Raw genomic sequence first — 19549 nt, 5'->3', positions numbered from 1 at the left:
CAGATGAAGTTTGCCGATTCATCTCATTTATTGAGACACCAAGTCAAGCAGAATGCACATGCTATGGAGATAACTGCTATAGAAATCTCTGGAAAACCACAAAAATAATTATAACTAATAATTTCTAGCAGTGCTCTACAGTATAGGAGAAGCTTGTGAGCAGCCCCTGTGCATAGTTAAGTATCTGTATCCTTTGAAGCTGTGCAGCTTAATTATAGTTTCATTACCTTTGACAAACCATAATTTCAATGATGGGTTGGGGATAAAGGAAAACACTTGTCTTAATCTTACTATTTTGAGCCTTCTCTCCCTTATTTGTCTCAGTTCCATCCATTTCTTTCTGATGATGATCACTGATTATCTTGCTAATAAATTTTTTTCTGGGACAACTTGACTAACTTTAGCTGTAAATGTGAGGTTGGAAAAGAAGAAAAATGAATACGAAGATGACATTGCAAGGCTTTCATTTTTATTCTTCATAGGCTTATAATTAAGCCCACTCCAGTTCTTACTTTGTGTGGAGCAGGATGCTCAGGTTATAACAAGGATTCTTTTCTTTATGTCTTTATGTGGCATGGGCTGGAAGGAAGGAATCAAATAACTGGTCTAATGTAAATTGGCATAGCTCCATCGGCTACAAAACAGGCCCAAGTGTATTTTTAGTGCAAGCACATGCTAAGCTCTCAGTGAGGAACAGTCTTTGGGGAAGTAGAAGAAGGAACAGACCTTTCTTAGGGCAGTCCCTAGGCGAACGCTTCAAAATGGTAGTTACAGCTTAACATAAACTTCCTTCATCTCCAGGAATTTGTGGAGGAAGGTTTGATTTGTCTATGACAACTGAGGTTTCACTTTGCTAGCTTTTGAAATATTTTCACGTTTGAGCCCTTCTTTACTGTTTGTCACTGTAGCCGTAGAGTTGTAGTTAAACTATTTGAAAAAAAATCCCTTTTCTTCATGAATAGGTGACTCGGATTTAAAGTCTTATTGGAAGCAGAGAACTTGAGTAAAAGAGATACTTTACCCAATTTTGTATTATTGGTGGAATTTTCTGTTAATCAGGAAGTTTTTGACAAGAATAGTTATGATAAGTTCGGATACTTCTCAGTACAGCGGCATAAGAGCTATTTTTCATTGGAAGGTGTATAAATCTCTTATGCGTGTTGGTGAAGCTCATCCCCTTTCCTAATCAGCGAAGGAATGTCTCAGTGTCAAGAAATGGAAGGATTCTTGGACCTTTTGTCTCACATGTCTCTTCTGGTGTAAATTTGCCATAAATCACCCCTTTGCTAATCAAGAGAACAACTATATGTTAGTTACTATCCTTTTCATTTCTTTTCAGTCTCTCCAAGCTTCCTGCTAAACAGTACATTTGTATTGACATTTAAAATCTTGAAATGGGCTAACATTCCTACTGCGGCACAACCCTGTTGTTTCTACTGGTATGTGCTATTCTAAGAAAATCTAGAACAACACTTCCTATGTGTCAAGCCCTCCTAATTTCACAGGTATTTCTGCAGTACTGAGATGCTCAGTGGTGTCACGGTTAGTCTTGTGAACTCTAAAATACAAAAGAAATGGATCATGTGAGCTGTTGCGTCCAGTCTGTGTGCTCCTTGCCTCTCCTGTTTCTTTGACAAGCTGAGCAAGAAGAGCAAGATGACACCACATTTCTTATTATCTGCACAGCAGAGTCAAGTCTGCTGTTATTCACACCTGTCTGGACCCCATCTGAGGCTTATTTGCAGTGGTATGGTAGTTTTGCTGGAGCTTCTGCCTGGAGTGGTTTTCAGTTGGTGAAATGAGTAGAAATTAAAAGATCTATTGCACAAGGAAGCTCAGACTAGCAGATGTGGGGAAACTGAGTGTATTTTGAATACCAAATGTTCTTTTAGCAATGTAATGCTACCCCCTGTTGGAAAGTGGAATAATTGGAATATAAACCAGAATACATGGAATAGAAGTCTCTTTTATTTTGTGTACATTACTTCATTTCCATTGCACTTCATAGGACTTTAGAAGTGCCAGTCTCTATTAATAAAAATAAATAAAAGGGAAAAAAAGGGGGGGAAAAAGGAAAATAGTTTTTTGGCATAAATAGGAACGATGTTTTTCCTCCAGTTATCAGGACTGAATTAAGTTTGAAAATATATTCCTTTTGTGTTAAAATAGAGCTGTAGGCACAGATGTCTGCAATTTTACTGTCCTTCTAACAAGAATACAAATATATAACCTATTATAGTTAACGTTGATTGTCGTTGTTCATAAACATCTATCTGTTCGTAAAGGCCTTGCCACTTCTAAAAGAGAAACACATTTTGTCTTTCTGCATGGCTGAAGCTACTGTGTACATTATTATTCAACTGCAGGTTCAATAACAGCACTCATGTCCACCTGTGAAAATGTGAGTGGTTAAAGCGATGCTGTGGGCGCACTGCTGAAGCTTCAACAGTCAGGACAAATCTGTGTTCAGACTCTTCTGCTTAAGCATTACAGATGGGGTTTCTGTGCGTAACTTAGGAGAGGTGGTTTAATTAACAGGACCGTGGCTGAACAAGGCTCTGAAAAGGGGAAAAGGGAATGTAATGTTGCTGTGAAAACATCTTGGAAAAGGTGACAATGCTATCTTGAACTAGAAAATCTGCTGGGTGTCTTATGGTTAAATTCACTGAAGTGGCCTGAGTGTTTTTTGCTTTGGGGCAGCTGTACATGGTCTTGAGTATGTTTTTTGTCTAACCTAGAAGTATGTGAGGTTGACTTGTAGCAGTGCCTGGAAACACACAAACTTCACTGAGGTGTTTACATCAGTTATTTTTATATGTGTTGGATGGAATTGCATGGCTGTTTCCTCTAGAATTCTGTCTGAATACTTTTATACATAATGAGATATGGCGTGATGTGAAAAGGATGCTATTTAGGTTGAAAAGTTAAGCCCTTCGCTGTTAAGGAATTGACAGATTTACAGTTGCTCATGCCATCTTGCTTTTACCCACACATGTGTCCCTCTCGTGCAGTAAATGAGGCGCATGTCTTGTGGAAAAAATGATACGTGACCGCGTAACTGTGTTACAGTCCAGTTGTTCAGCACACTCCCATTGTGACTCTTTGGTGTGTAGTAATTCTAGGTCTGTCTTTGAAATGCAAAAGACAAGAGCAAATCATGTTCCTTGTTGCTGTGTCAGCTTCCCCATGACCATACATTATCAGTAGCAGAGCTTGCAACTGGAGCCTTTAGCATTGCAACCAAGACTCCTGCCATCTGAATGTCAGGGCTGTTGGTGCTGGCTGGCAGCTGGAGATGGCCTCTGTCTCAGGGTGGAAGCTGGGCAGCTGGATCCAGATACTGGCTTTTATGAGGGCTGTGTGTTGTGGTTTAACCCGAGCTAGCAAAACAACCACAGTAGCTGCTCACTCATCCCTTCCTCACCTCCCCCAAATAGGGGAGGAAATAGAAAGGGAAGGGAGAAACTTGGATTGAGATAAACACAGTTTAGTAAAATAACAAAATACTAATACACTACTAGCAAATATATGTATGAAACAGAAATAAAAGATACTCAGTTCAAGAAGGACAGAGAACTGCTGGAGAGAGTCCAGCACAGGGCAAGAAAGATGATGAAGGGAATGGAGCATCTCCCTTATGAGGAAAGTCTGAGGGAGCTGGGGCTCTTTAGCTTGGGGGAGACTGAGGGGTGAGCTCATTCATGTTTACAGATATATAAAGGGTGAATGTCACGAGGATGGAGCCAGGCTCTTCTCGGTGGCAACCAATGATAGGACAAGGGGTAATGGATTCAAACTGGAACACAAAAGGTTCCAATTTGAGAAGAAACTTCTTCTCAGTGAGGGTGACAGACACTGGAACAGGCTGCCCAGGGGGGTTGTGGAGTCTCCTTCTCTGGAGACATTCAAACCCACCTGGACACCTTCCTGTGTAACCTCATCTGGGTGTTCCTGCTCCGGTGGGGGGATTGGACTGGATGATCTTTTGAGGTCCCTTCCAATCCCTGACATTCTGTGATTCTGTGATTCAAGGCAATTCCTCACAAACTCCATCCGCACCGAGCAGCCAGTCCCAGGAAGCAGCACCTGGTCCTGAACAGCTGATCCTGAAGAGAGAAAAAAGGAAAACAATAGTCAGAAAGGCCCAGAGGCCTCTGCAAAATGGCAAAAGGCTGAACTAAACACCCTGAACAGAACACTCCCCGGCTCCAAAAAAAAGAGTGAAAAAGGCCAAGAAGTAAGAGAGCAACTGGAAGATCCCAACTGTCCTTAAATATGAAGCATGATGCTAATGGGATGGAATACTCTTATTGATCAATCTGGATGTCAGTTAAGCTCTGGCCCACCCATGCCCCCCGCTTCCTTGATGCCTCACACCTGTGGGTAGAGCTCAGAATGTCCTTTGCCCTCAGACCAGAGCAATTAAAAACATTACCTCTGTGCTGGGGTGTTACCTCTTGTTGTCAAACTAAGTCCAAATAATGACCGTGCTAGCTATGGAAAAGTTTCTAACTACATGAAGAAAATTAACTCACTTTCAGTCAAACTGGCACTCTGTGGCAGAGAGCTCAGCCCAGCTTATCTTTCTGTCCCTTAAGTGGACAATTTCAGAGTATGGTAAATGGCAGGAGTGTCATTTTTGGAGCTAATGGTCATAGTTTGATGCCAATGGTCATAGGCTTGATTGGGTGACAAACCGCTTGTGGCTGTGGACAGCTGGGAAGCCCACAGCAAGAAGCAGAAGGCTCCTCTAAACAGAAGCATAATCAAAATCACAACTGAAGAGTTCCTCTGTAAAAACATGAGAGAGAGAAGATGGTTACACAAATTTGCACTAGAATGAAACAATACTTTTCATTCTTCATTCAATACTCTTGTTGTTTAAATACCTGTAACTTGTAGATGAGTTGAGCTGCGATTATCTCACAGGTTTTAGGAGACGTATTTTAGTGTGACACAGCACAGCTTGCCAGTGCCACTGAAATCATCAGCTTCATGCTTCAGAGAACAGCTGATGTTTGGGCTTGGCTGAGCAAACTGGGATGTTTCTGAAGTGACTTCAGCGATCTTTCTGTGAGCCGACAGTTGGCTTGAGCCAGATGAAGCTGAGTAATCAGAAGCTTGCGGCTGAAGTGGGAGCCCTGCAGCTGAAGCATGTCGCGGACAGGAGCTTCTATTGCATTCATTGTTAGGAAAGATCACAGAGTTTAATAATTTTGTATTTTTTGTTCAGAACCTGATCAACTGCTGGGCATTGCGAAACAGCCCATTAAAGCAGATGACCTTTAAAGGTTGCTCTGTGTGTCACTGTTTGTTGACCTTTCCTGGGAACTCTCTTTTCCCTGTGGCAGCCTAAGCATTCCAGCTTTAAATTTTTCTGGTGATTTGCTCCAAGAATAAGTTGTAGTCTTTTAATACTCATGAGGAAAGTACCTTCGTTGTCTGTTTCATTAGAGACTGGTTTCTTTTTGCTGAAATGTCCGAAGTTTGGCAAATCTTAGATAAGTTTAAGACTTTTTATTTTCCATTTTGTAAAAGCAATTGACACTTTTCTATTTTTGTGATGCTAATTTCAAAGTCTTAATTCAGAATTTCTTGTTATGTCCTTTGCTTCTTTGAGAAATTGCCGGCAGTTCAAGATACTATTGTCATAAACTCTATAATGTAACTGTAATCTACTGCCTCCTTTTACTTATAAACTCCATGGAGCAGTCAGAGGGAGTGTGGTGAAGGGCCATCAGCTATATACAGCAGGCACGAGAGTGGTTGTTCATTGTTAGAATAAGTCTGCTTCGCAGTTGCCACTTTTCAGGGATCACCCACTGGATTTTGAGTCATGATTTTGGTTTGGTTTGATGATGGTTTTCTCTTGAAAAACTAGATGTTTTGTATGGTCTTTATGCTGCGTGATAGCTTTAAAGCAAAGGAAGGAAGAGGAGAAAAAAATCTAGATCATGTTCTCCATGAAAATTAAGCAACTGACCAATATTGCAATCTATCCTCTTTGTTTATGAGTACATTTTTGGTGCTGGATAAAAAGCTCACAGTGCAAATAGTTGCTTCTATTGCTATTGAGTATGAATTCCTCTTTTGTAACAAGAAGCATCTGGGAGCCTCATTCTTGTTGAGCCTTTCTTCTTCCAGTCGGAGGACTCAGACTGGGGCAAAGCTTCATATGTGTGCTTAGACTAAAGGAAATGACACCTGAAAATCATAGAATGCTTTGGGCTGAAAGGGAACTTTAAAGCTCATCTAGTCCAACCTCCCTGCCATGAGTAGGGACATCTTTAACTAGATCAGGTCAGAGCCCCGTCCAGCTTGGACTTGGATCTCTCCATGGATGGAGCATCTATTAATAACACCTCTCTGGGCAATCTGTGCCAGTACTTTACCACCCCGATTGCAAAAAAAATTTCTTCCTCGTGTCTAGCCTGAATCTCCCCTCTTTTAGTTTAAAGCCATGACCCCTTGTCCTGTTGTAACAGGCCCTGCTACAAAGTCTGTCCACATCTTTCTTATAGGCTCCTTTTTAACTACTGAAATGCCACAATAAGGTGTCCCTGGAGCCTTCTCTTTTCCAGGCTGAACAACCCCAACTCTCCCAGCCTGTCCTCATTTTTGTGGCGTTCCTGTGGTCCACTCTGACAGGTCCATGTCTTTCCTGTACTGAGAACTCTAACTAGGTTCAGAATAATGGAGCTATAAAAAGCTACCAAATGCAGATGAGCTGAAAGAAAAGCTTTATTTCTAAAGATACACAAAGGGAATGACATAAGCTGTGACTGATGAGGTGTGTCTGAAATGTTGACAGTTATCAGGCAAATGGCATTTCATTCCTCTTGCCAGTGATGATGGAGTCCAGCTCAGCATTACAATCTACAGAAGCTGATATATTTTTTCTTGGAAGTGTGGTTTCCTCCTTTTTAGGAGGAGAAATATGAAACAAACAAAAAAATATATATATATTTTTATTATTTTTTTTTTTAATTACATGTTTTCCTCTGTCCATCTGACACGTAAAGTCCTGGCTCCTTTTTCACACCACGGTGATGAGCTTACAAAGCAGTTGTGATGCTTCTTTTCACTATGAATCTGGCAAACTTCTTCAAAGAATAGGACATTGCACAGTATAGTAACCTTTGCTCCTTCCTTTGGAGCTTCTACTGGAAGATCTGGACTTTGAGGCTGATCTCATGTCCAAAGACTAAAACTCCCATTGGCAGCAGTGAGGCAGAATTGGTTATGTAGTCCATGGAAAGTGATTTGAGTATATAGAGAAAGATAGGCATATTGCTCTATGTATCAGACAGTATTTGTGTCTGGTAATTTTTTTTAAATGAGGACTGATCTGGTAAATCATGTGTTTAATGAAATTTAAAGCGAACGAAACTTTGAAATCAAATGAAATTTTAAAAGAGGGGAAAGAAAAAGATATACGAAAGATACCAAAAAGATACACAAGGGGGAAAAAAATCCCATTTTTTTCTGTAAAAAGGATTGTGTACTATGATGGTTGCACAGACAGAAATAAATGCCAAGGCTTAGGTTCTGTTTAGCTGTTTAGGGCAACAGAGCTAATCTGTGAATAATGATCCAGCATATCAACCTAGTGGGTTCTCCTAACATCTGTCGTTGAACCCTACCCAGGATATTTGAAAGCACAACATCAAAAATGAATGTCATCTGGCAGCAGCCAGATCACTACCAGAGTTAAAATAGCCCTGGACATGTAGTTCATGCTGGGTGATACGCAAGTGGTACGTATCCGTTTACTGTGGGTGTTGTGGTGAGGTTGTTGGAACTAACAACCGGGCATCGTGTATTTCAGCACCCAGCTCTTGGGTCATAGATAAAAGAATCTACCTTAGAGAGATATTTAACTTATATTTATCAGTAATGGTATGAGATACTCAGGACTTAGATACTCACCTTGTTAGTTATTGTCTGAATATCATATCTTTGGTGTAATCATATGGTAGGTTGAGATATGTATTATACTTTGCATTTGCAACCCATGCATTTATGTTTGTACATTATGCCATAACAATTTAAAAAGTTTATCCTACAGACAAAAGGTTGTTTGGTCTGAGTCTTGTAGAATTAAAAATATATCTATTGTAAGGCTCTGATACTGTTCTTTCTACAAAGTTGCCTTAGTGGTAGTTGCTGTAAGTTAGTGAAGCCTCTCTCTTAAAAGAACTGCAGCAGGAGACCTCAGAGTTGCAGAAGTAATAGAATATGATGCATTGAAATGGAAATGAAGACAATAATGTTATAGTCTGGAAAAATCACTTTATAACAAAAACTTGGTTTTATTTTATTATCTCGGACTCTTTTTTAAAATCTAATAACATCTGACTCATTTAGTTATTTGTTATCTTTCACTGTCATATCAATGATATTTTATCAGTGTCCCACATCTGATATCATTTCACACATCTAGCTGCTGTCTGCTTTTTGCACTTTCTTTGTCAAGTATAATCTCATCTTCTAATAATGACTTTGAAAGTGTATTTATTTGATATCGTCTGTATAGCCTTTATCAATTTTCTCATCTTACCTAATTTGTACGTTTTTATGGAAAACTTTTTAGAATTTATTTATTAAAGTAACTAGGAGTTCCAGGCATGAAATCAGACTTTATTGTTGAACAAAGTGTAGCTATGTTAACAAAATGACCTCTTTAATTTTCAGTTATTTCCACGTCATGTATGATGTGTAGAACAAAAGGCAAATGATGATCTGCATTCTCACTCACATTCAAAGGTCAGAAAGCCCTGCTGATCAATTTTAACTTGCCTTTAGCAGCATATCACAAAAAAAAAGATTCTTCAACTGAAATATGTTTAACAACTTGTCATTGCCAATTTTTTAATCCTTATTCTTGCAGCAGTGCTATACTTGTGCAACACTGGGAGGAGGGAAAACAGCAAAACTTAATTTGCAAGTAAATCAAGTAGTTATGACTTGAATTTAGAGTGGGGCAGAGCTGTTTAGCAAGTAGGAGCGTATGCTATTTTGCAAATAGCTTTGCTATAAGGTGAGAAGAAAAACAGTCATTATCAAAATATTCAGTTTATTCTTTGTTTCTCTGCATTACTGTAGCTTGCAACATGTATAATGATGATAATCTCCTCTCTGGGAGATTATGCATATACAAAGAACCAAAATGCCATTCTTGCTTCAAAGAGCTTTCAATCTCCTTTTAGGTTTTTGTCTTTCTGTGCTTTATTTCTATGCATGTTTTTGCCATAATTTAGGATATTCTGATGTGTAATGCATTTATGGAAAGAGAATTAAAAAACATGTCATGCATCAAACCTATGCCCTGGTTGGTGGCAAGGCTGTGCAGGTTAATGAATCTGGAGGAAAAGGTGAGGAATATAAAGGTATTTTCTTTTTCCTTCCTGAAGCAATTTTTGATTGACTTTGTGAACTAGGTCCCCCCTTCCCCATACCCAACAAATTAAAAAAAAAAAAAAAAAAGGAAAAAAAGCTTTGTTTAAAAGCAAAAAAAGTTGCCAGAAAGTTTGTGAGATTTTTCTCACTAGTATTGCATTAAGTAAGCTAGTAGATGCTACCTTCATGGGCAGAATAATCTGCTTTGTATCCACAGACACAACCAAAGTCAGGGAAATTATGCATTCATTTTCTATATTAGTAAATCCCTAACAAGTTACCAGGCCAGGAAAAATGCCTTAATCAAGTCTGCTGTGAATAATAGTAACAAAAAAAATCATATGAGTTCTATTGTAATGGAAAAATATCATTCGCTAAATGTGCAGAATATTGTTAATAATGGACTCTGAAGTCCTCTGTCCTTGATCTGTGTATTCCCCAAATGAAACAGCAGCTCCTGTGGCGGCGCACAGTAACTATAGAAACAAATAACATCCACTATGGTTAAGTTAATAAAATGCTCTTGTTTTCTGAAATGCTGTGGGGTGTTTTTTTCTTTTTTAGAAATGAAATATTTGCCGTGCTTCTGGTTGCTACTTCTACTCTAAGCAGCTGCTCAAATTCAGTGTCTTATGTATTAAAATATTCAGCTGGCATAAAAGCTCAAGTAAATATTGAAGCTGTAGATTCTGTTTGCAATGGGATCAGACAGAAACATCCTGTATATTGTGTTATTTCACCATTGAAAGTTGTTCTGTGCTGCAGATTTCAAAACACACCACCCCTACTCCAATTGTTCCAATTAAGCTCTTTTAATATGTATTTTATTGGCCGACACAGAATCAGTGTAATATTGTCAAATATTTTTCTAGTTTGTTGCAAGGTTCATTAAGACCAAAAATAAACCTTTCCTCCTACTTTAATTGAAGTTTGATTTAGTTGATAACTCTGACAGGTTTTTATGATAGTCAAATGTAGTGAGTTTTATGTCTTCATATGTTTGTCTTAAGGAAATATTGTGCAGGAATTGAAAAAATAATCTATTTTGTTTTCTGTTGAACAATTTTGGGATGTCAATGCAGTGCCTGTAAGTCCCAAGTGTGTCAGAAAACCACCAGTTTATAAGAAAGCATAGTAAATGCAGGGTTATCGGGGTAACCAGTCCGTGAATTTAGGTGAAGAAAATTACTGTCAGGTGCTATATAAAATGGAATTTTATTGCTTTGGAATTGGACAATGTTATTGCTTAGCTCTAATAGGTATATAGTGTTTTCAGCTTCAAAATCCAGAAGACACATTTATTTATCAAAAAGAATGGATCGTGATGATGCATTCTTGGTCTCACCAAGGTCAGAGAAATATAAGTGATCTCTTTGACAGTGCCAGAGTGTCCTCCAGATCAGTTTTGAGTGACATAGATGGTATAACTGGGGAGAAACCTGGCCTGCAAGCACGTTTTGGAACATCTTACTGTCAAGTGTCAATGGGCACTGGTTCTCTGTGCCTGACTGGCCTGATGTGGCCTTGTATCTCCATGGTATGAGTCATGTGAAGCATCTGAGATGGCACAAAGCTTTCCTAGAAAGACCCTGATGTGACAGGTGGGGTTTGTAGGCAGTCTGAATTCCATGTGAGGTCTAGGATAAAATATGTTGGTTTTATGGAGCTGAGTCAGAAGAACACCAGGCTTTGGTCTGCTCACAACACCTACCATTTTAAGCAAATATAGGCATTGCCTTAATTTACATATGTTAATCCTGTTACTCCAACTTGATATCATCTGCCTCTGAATATAAAATTTTCTTGCATTTTGCTGTTTAATTCCTGACTGATTCAATAGCGCTAAGCCTCACGGTGCCCGCTACAGCTGTTGCAAAGAACCCAAGGCCAAGTTAGTGAGGCTTTGCTAAGGTCCATGAAGGTTTTGCAGCTTGTGCATGTTCTGAACATCTTTAGGTCTGAACACAGTTGTGTCCTGGATTTTAAAACCACGTGTTAAGCTTTTGTGGTGGTGAAGTGACTTCTCTGACATTCTTCCTCTCTTTTGTAAAGTTTCTATTTCTTGTGAAGATTTTTCATTCTAAAATTTTCTGTTTTCTTTAGGGAACAGCAGTATTACAGTCTGGAGTCTTACCAGCTCTACCAGGTAGGAGCTATTAAGTTTTTTGCTTTGTTAAAGAATAATATTTAAGTTCCAAATTGCGATGAGGGAAACTGAAGGTTTATGGAAGCAGAATTAAAGACTATATTGAGATGCATCCTGTTTGTGGTTGGTTGTGCTGCTGACAATTATGAAATGCATTGTAATCTGTGGTATCTTTAGTTGCAAATATTAACATACTTGTTTTTCCCTTTTGTAATCTAAAGATGCTCAAACTTGTCAGTTTCTGTATAGAGAAACTCACATATTTTAAAGAAAGTCAATAAAATGTTTTTTTTTTAGGGTATAGTAACACCAAGGGGAAATTTGTTTTACATGTTCAGTGTGCATACACAGTTTTCTAAATAACACAAAAACACAGGAATGTATTCTTACCAGAGGCAACATGAGGATGGTTCTCTCATGTCAGTGGAACTAATGATCGACCAACAAAATGAGTGCAGGGAGGAAGCTGAGTACCTAGCTGGGAAAGATTATTTAGGCAAAGGTAACACTTTGCATTGTAAATCAGTAGAACATGTTGGTGATCTGCAGTTCCCTGTCTAAAGTAGCCAAATAGATCTGGCACCTCTCGTATCATCATTTTACTTCATAGGTAACATTCTGTAAGTGTTTGGTTTTGTGTGTTGTCTCCATCTTATTTGTTTGAGAGATATCTGCAAAGAAGTTGTTTAGAATCTTAAATGTCATTATATTTCATAAACTGTTTACCTCATAATTCAGTAGGTCCATTAAATTTCTCAGGTTGCTTGCTTCCAGTAGACATAGAACAGCTCTTTGTGCTTGGGTTTCTTTATTTCTTTTAAAAATCTTAGTAAACAGGTAAAGAAGTATAGCTGATTGATACTTGTGTGAACAAATCCAGTAAGATACCTAGGATTAGGATGTGTCTCTGGAGAAGGTCGTAAGTAACTCTATTCCTTTGTGTGTCTTAGCAGGAGAAAATCCAGAGGCATTTAGCAGATCTCGTTCCTAGTTATTCCACTCGAGTCAGTGGAATTACTCTTGATTTATAGAGGTCTAAGTAGAAGAACAAATTGGATCATTAACTCTAATTTTATCTTTCCTTCTGGTACTCAGGTTTCTAGTCCTCTAATCAACCCAAGGAAACTAGAGCACTTATGATTAAAGTGTGTGTAAATGCAGGGGAACTTGGGTCTATAGCTGCGTGTGGTGGGCACAATATTATTTCTGCATTAATTTCAGTGACAAATTATTTGTGGATGCAAAACAATACCCAACAAAAGGCTTAATACAGACTATTCATACAGATGAAGGAGTTAGTTGTTTTAATAAAACCTATCATTAAGCAAATTGGAAATGCAGAAATACGGGATAGATTTTTAGATTCACAGAAAGGGAAGAGGGAAGACTGAAAAAACTTGAGTGGCTTTTCATGTCTGGTACACTGGGAAAATATTACTTAAGAAAAGAACTGAACACTAGTTAGAATAAGTATAAAATGCTTTAGGCAGATGCAGCATCTAAAGCCAATAGATGAAGTTTCTGTCTGTCTTGGTGGGGTTTCATCTCTCGGTCTTGTTATATAACTGTAGAACTTTATTCTTCAACACAATTCTATTTTTCAGAATACAAAAGAAACCTGTGTTTTGTCTGTCTCATTGTACCATTATTATTATACTCAGATATTTCCTTCTGAACTATTGTCTTGCATATACGTCAACATGCCAAGTATAATTGACCCTGGTGTTGCAAAGCTTTCCAAACAGTGTTGTAGCTTTTAAATGTTTTGGTTCCGTCTTGTTTAATCCAAGCCTTTAACTGAAGGTTCCTTGGTGCCGAGCCATAATTCAAACAGTTCTGTTGGCCTAAAGGAACAGCATTAGAACCTATATTTCTCCATTATGATTTTTTAATCGATTGTTGATTATGACATACAGGCACACTAATTTGAGGTGACTGCTTTCAAAACCTGTCTTGCACATGTACGTGACAAGATACCTCTACTAGCATGAGCAATTGTACAGTGACCCAATACACAACTATAATGTTTGCTAGTGTAGCAGTCCACTTATTCATAAACACATTTATTTTTTTATCACAGAAAGGATTGTGTTGTATTTTCATTCAAATACACTGTATGAATACAAACCCACTTCTTCCAGTGCTAAAGGTGCCCATATGTTCTGTACAGTATTTTTGCTCTTGAATGCCACAGTTCTATAGCAAGAAATGGAGTTAAAGAGTCAGGATCAATTTTTATAATAAAATATTTTTCAGTTTATTGGTAGTGAATGTGGGTGATGATATTCTCTTTTTACTGTTAGTTATATATGCTGAGCAATAGACTCAACAACTCCAGAGAAATGTGTCTAATTCTAATGGCAAGCTGAAAAATGTTCATAAATGTGGCAACAATTCTGAATGGTATTACTAGGTGGAAAAAAAACAAGTTGGAGTGGATGATTTAATTATGATTTAAATAATTTGTTTGTCTTTGTTATAAAAAAGCTTCATAAAGCTTGATTAGAAAGACTGAATTAAACTCCTTGCATTTGTAGGGGCAAAGTGCTCCCATTGTTATCATAGCTTTGTACTGAAGGTCAAGGTGGGGGATTGTTTGGAGCTGTGTGATGTGGGTGTGCCTGCTCTTAGGTGTAGTAGACTACATTCATGGTTGTAATGGACCTTGAAATACCATGACAGAATAGAGGTTCAAAAATGTAATTCAGATCTCCTGATTTCTGAGCCTCCTGGATTCTGGAGGCACCTACGTTCAGCACATTTGGTCTAAGAAGCTCTCGTGGGACTTACATAGAATTTTTCATGAACACTTGAGAAATTTTGTAGCCTGATCTAGCGGATACATTTTCAGAGATCTGACGACCTGCTTATGTGTTTTGAATTAAGGGACCATGAATGAGAAGCACATTCAATGTTGAGAGATGGAACAAAAAGGTAGCACATTTCTTCACAGAACACTGAGCTGAAGAGCTTGTCATGATCTTGGTTACCTTTCTGTTACTCTAATCAAAGTACTGTAGGAAAAACAGAGCTGAAGGTGTTGTCTCTAGCTCAAGCCTCTGCCCTGAGGTTAGGATATACTTCTGTGTGTATGTCTGACGGCATGTCAGACAGTCTGCTTAGCATGTTCTGCAATAGAATCCTTAATCCACCTTAAATCATCTGAAATTCCTTGCTATTCTTACATTTAGAATGTATTTCCTAACAGTTATGGTGCGATTTAGGCCTATTACTTAAATCTTGTGCTACTTGGTAGTTCATTGCAGCAGCTTAGATAGGAACCTCCAGCCCTTACTTATGAGGTCTTCATGCTTTCCTTCAAAATATTTGGATTTTCTCACTTGAGTAGAGCTCCATCACAGCTCCCTTGTTTTATGAATGATGATTAAACCATGATGTTGTTTTACGTGTGGGAGAAATGCCACTATCTCTGTCCTTGGTTGCCACCCATTCCAAGTGAATGGAGCAGGCTGAATCCCAAGGCTCCTATTTAGAGAAGCTGAGAGCTGGAATGGGTTTGCAGAAGGGCTTGGGGACCCTTTGCAGTCCCTGGAGAAAGCATTTCACACAGGCTTTGTGCTCCATATTTCAGAAACCTTTGTCCATTCCGATTAGCTCAGGGAAGCTCAGGATTGCCTGGGCATTCCCAGGAGCCAGATCCAACCTTGAGCATTTCAACACCGAAATTAAACATCTGTAGTGGCAGATCTGATCTCCCTGTACTTCTGTGCCGCGGGCTCTGGCACTACAAAAGTCAATAGCTGACTGAGAAAATAAGTTAACAAACATCCTCCCATGGAAGCAGCATACTTAAATATTGTTAAGTTTTTGACTCTGAAGTTGTGTTTCCTTTATTTGTTTTTTATTTTTAATTTATTTATTTTTTCTGGTATGTGCAGTTCCATGTTTTCCATATTTCACAGGAGCAAATCCATCAGCTTCGCAACAGACACTCTTGTTATCTGACAGCCCCTTTACTTGTAATACCAAACCTACACAATGCTTGATGGGAAATGTTCTGAGAGAATTAGTTAAAGAATAAACATAAAACAATGCCGTGGATTGGAATTAGCTGAAATGTCAGCTCAACACTGATTATGAATATTGTATGTCTATTAAATTGTTCTTAGGTAGGTAGGGAGTCAAGGTAGAGAGATTGAAACAAAGAATAAAATTAAGCATAAACAGGTGATGGGTGCTGGAAACAAACTCAGCTGTCTGACAGCTTAGGTTTTCTAATGGAAAAATAGGCTTTCTTTCATGCATTTTAACCATTTTTAGTGAGAATCTATGCAGCCTGATATTTCTGTCTCAAGCTTAGGAGTAAGCTTTCAAGGGATTAATTGTGAACAGTGAGAAAGAAGAATCTGGGCCATACTGTGTTCATTGTTGTTGCTTAGGTTGAAAATAATTTATAAGTCACAATTTTTTTTCTTTTTTTAGGAAATGTGTTGTCAGCTCTTCAGATGTAGGGAGACAAAGTACACCATGATACTTTTATTGAGCCAATAAAGGACTGTGTGCTGGACAGTGTCCATCATAAATATGTCATACCTGATAGGGCTAAACACTGTAATAAAAGAGCCTTATTATAATGAGAAACTGATCAATAAAACACTGCCATAATGCATAACATGACATGTGTTTTCTTGATTGGGCTTTGTTTTATAAGTGCACTCAAAATAATTCTGTAGGGGAAGAAAAATAGGAGCTCAGATGATTAAAATACGTATTTCATTTTCAAGCTAAACCTTGGTCTTAGTGACTCTCAGAATCAATTGGGGCCTTGCAGGTGGAGGAAAAAAAAGTGATTATTTCAGCTGTTAAGGAAACACATTATGTGACCTTCATTCTTGGCTGAAATAGATACTGAGCTTCAGATGCATCAAGATTTTTGGAGCAAATATATGTAAAGTATCTTTGAAGTTATATTTTTCAAAAAACAGACACTGAGTTTGCTGGTACATGAAAATGGTAATGATTCTAGCTTAACACTTTTACATTTTTAAGGATGAGATGCTGGGCTAGAATGGCCCTACAGCAAGGGAGGATAAATAATAGCAAGAGGTAGTTTGATCATCTGTGATTCTTTTGGACACACTGAACATCTTTGTGGAGCAATATTTGAACAGTCACTGTGCTGGAATCCATTCCTAATTTTGAGTGATTTTTCCACTTCCAAAGTTGACTGTTAGAGAGTCAGGAGGCATTTCTGAATATGGTGAAATCTGTAGACCAAGTAAGCGTTTTTAAGCATCCTCTTCAGCTTTTTTGTATTGCAGATAATGCCATTTGATTGGCAGAAAATATATGAAATCACTTTGAAAACTGAAGAGTAACAAACTTACAGAAGTTTTATATGACAATCATACAGCACTAGGAAGCCTATTATTACATTTTCATGAAAAAACCTCCTAGCGTACTTGCAGTATTTCACCTGTCAATCAGTATCTCCAGCCTTTGGATGCTCTCTTAAGCAAGGTATCTCTCTTCGGAGGAGATGGAAAAGTTGCTTGGCTGAGTGGATCGAAGTACTTCATAATAAATGTAGTTTTAATTCAACAAGAAGCAAGAATTTATGGTAGATCATAGTGTTTTCTTCCGTCCTGACTCCTTGTCAGGAAATTTAATAACCCAAACCTTCAGAGTTTGTGACCTTCTCCATGAAGGCAAAGTGAAGGCTGAGCATTAAGAAGTGCTTGCTTGGTAAATACAGTGCAGTGTTGTACATGTCTATTCACATGTAATGATAGGTGACAGGATCCGAAAATGTAAAGTGTCTGGGCTCAGTTTATAGCATGTATTTCAGTTTCCTTTCCCTTCCCTTTCCCTTCTTCTTTTTTCATGGCTCTTTCTTGTAGCACATGTCCTGTAAACTGTGCTTATTTTTGAAGACTTGGCACAAAAAAAAGACTATGAAGTTAGAAAAATGTTTCAAGTGGTGGTTGTCCTCATTGAGCTACATCAGACATTTTGAGTCTAATCATATGTAGGAATGCAAAATATTCTCCAGTGTATTTTCATTTTGTCATATTTTGAATATCTTCTTCCTCTTACACACTGAGGAAAGTAGAACAGAAATAACTCTCTTGATGAGCCACTCAGTTTTAACAAAGACACAGAACTGGATGGCAGGGGAAACTGGAAAAATTATTCTTAACAATCCCTTATAAGACAAAAAGAACAATGGAAGGGAGTGTCCATCTCCTGCTGGATGCTTTATACATTCAGAAATTCATCTTGCTACTTTGATTTTTCCATTCTTGCAGAAAATATCCTAAGATTCATGAATAAGAAACAAACCAGTTTACATGGTAGATATAAAGAAGGAAGAAAATATATAGGTTGATCTCTGTTGACATGTCTTTATATGACTCAGTTCAGAGCTTAAAAAAAAATTCCATGAGAGATTTGACAATGTAAATATTTGTTAGGTGCAAGATTTGAAAATGAGGAAAATGCAACAGGTCAAATCCTGAAGCATTAATACAGTTCTTTTAAACCAGCTCCAAATGGGAAAACTTCAACTTGACCATAAGTGGGCTGTAATCCCTGTTTCCTGTGGAGTGATTTCTATTGAATTACATTAAGTTTTTGAGGGAGAAAAATACCCCACACCAATTTTGTAATGAAGCTGCAATTAGTGTAAAGGTACAATCTTCAAATTAAGGTAAGGCTTTCAGCTGCATAAAGCATATTCTGATATTCTTAATAATGCAGACAGGATTCTCTGAGGTGAGAAAAAGTAAAATAAGTAAATCAGTCCAAGGCATCATAATTTCTGTCCTATTTTTGCATTTATTTTTATCATCAATCTTGTTAAAAATAAAATTTCAAACAATATTTTTAGTGGTTAAGTCCTCACCAGAGTATATCAAGATTCTACAATCTGATCTCATTTGTTAAAATACAAAATCATTTTCTCAGTATGCTGTGCCTGAAAATTGATGTACCTCTGTATTATATGGATATTTGGTTTTGTGTACACAAAGTCTTCACAACTAAAGGTTTTAGGCCAGTTGTGCACTTCTGAAATAGGTATTTATTATCTTTTAATCAATTCTCCTCATTAAATTAAATAATCTGTGGGTTTTGTTTAGATTTATTTTATGAAAGTGTAAGAATAATTTTTGTAAGTGTGGAAATTATTAGAATTAGAAAAAAATCGTATGAATGTATAGTTTATACAGGGGAATAATTAAGAAGTTACCATTTTCTTTAGACTCTTAGGTCCTGCAGATTTCTTAGGTATTCGAGGCTGCTATTTATCTTACAGAGCTTTTTCATGTCATGTAAGAATCTCAACAGTTTTTGGATGCTATTTTAAAAACAATTTGCAGAGAAGTGTCTCACCTGCTCAGAGACAATTCACCAGTTTAGTGTTAATTTTACCCCTGATCCCCAACACCCAGCAGCACATGGCACAGCTGCCCTGTCACCAGTGGCAGGGTTGCTCATATGCTCAGCCTCCTACCTTATTTCTGTCGAGTACCATTTACTTGCACAAGAAGTTCCCTTGAAATTATTCATATCAGGAAAAAAAATGCTGCTGCATTGGTGCCCATGGTGACACCAATAGAGAGAAGACATTCATGGGTGGATAGGGACAATGCTAACCAAACAGGTAGGTATAACGATGATTAGTTTCCCGGGTAAATAAAGAAGGGATGTGTGTTTGTAGACAAACCACACCACACAGAATCATAGAATCATTTAGAAAAGACCTCTGAGATCATTGAGCTTAACTGTGAAACTAACACTCCCAATCCCACTAAACCATAGAATCACAGAAATCTAGAATGTCTTAGTTTGAAAGTGACCTTAAAGATCATCTAGTCTCAACTCCTCTGCCATGGGTAGGGACACCTTCCGCTTGACCAGGTTACTCAAAGCCTTGTCCAGCCTGCTCTTGAACACTTCCAGGGATGGGGCATCCACAGCTTCTCTGGGCAGCCTTTTCCAGCATCTCATTACCATCAGGGTGAAGAATTTCTTCCTTATATC

General features: G+C 38.0%; 1 protein-coding gene across 2 annotated transcripts in view; it reads left to right on the top strand.

Moving 5' to 3' along the window:
- The window catches only part of DOK7 (docking protein 7), a 117172-nt gene that overhangs the window by 36969 nt on the left and 60654 nt on the right, over nucleotides 1-19549 (top strand). For both annotated transcript variants that reach the window (XM_082050743.1, XM_082050742.1), the window contains exon 8: nucleotides 11503-11545. In XM_082050743.1, the coding sequence (XP_081906869.1) occupies nucleotides 11503-11545 (43 nt within the window). The remainder of the gene's footprint in view (nucleotides 1-11502; nucleotides 11546-19549) is intronic.

This window comes from Streptopelia decaocto, assembly GCF_964273445.1.
Source record: "Streptopelia decaocto genome assembly, chromosome: 4".
Taxonomy (NCBI): Eukaryota; Metazoa; Chordata; class Aves; order Columbiformes; family Columbidae; genus Streptopelia; species Streptopelia decaocto.
Note: the sequence above shows the minus strand (reverse complement) of the source record. Positions and strands in the feature narration are given on the sequence as shown.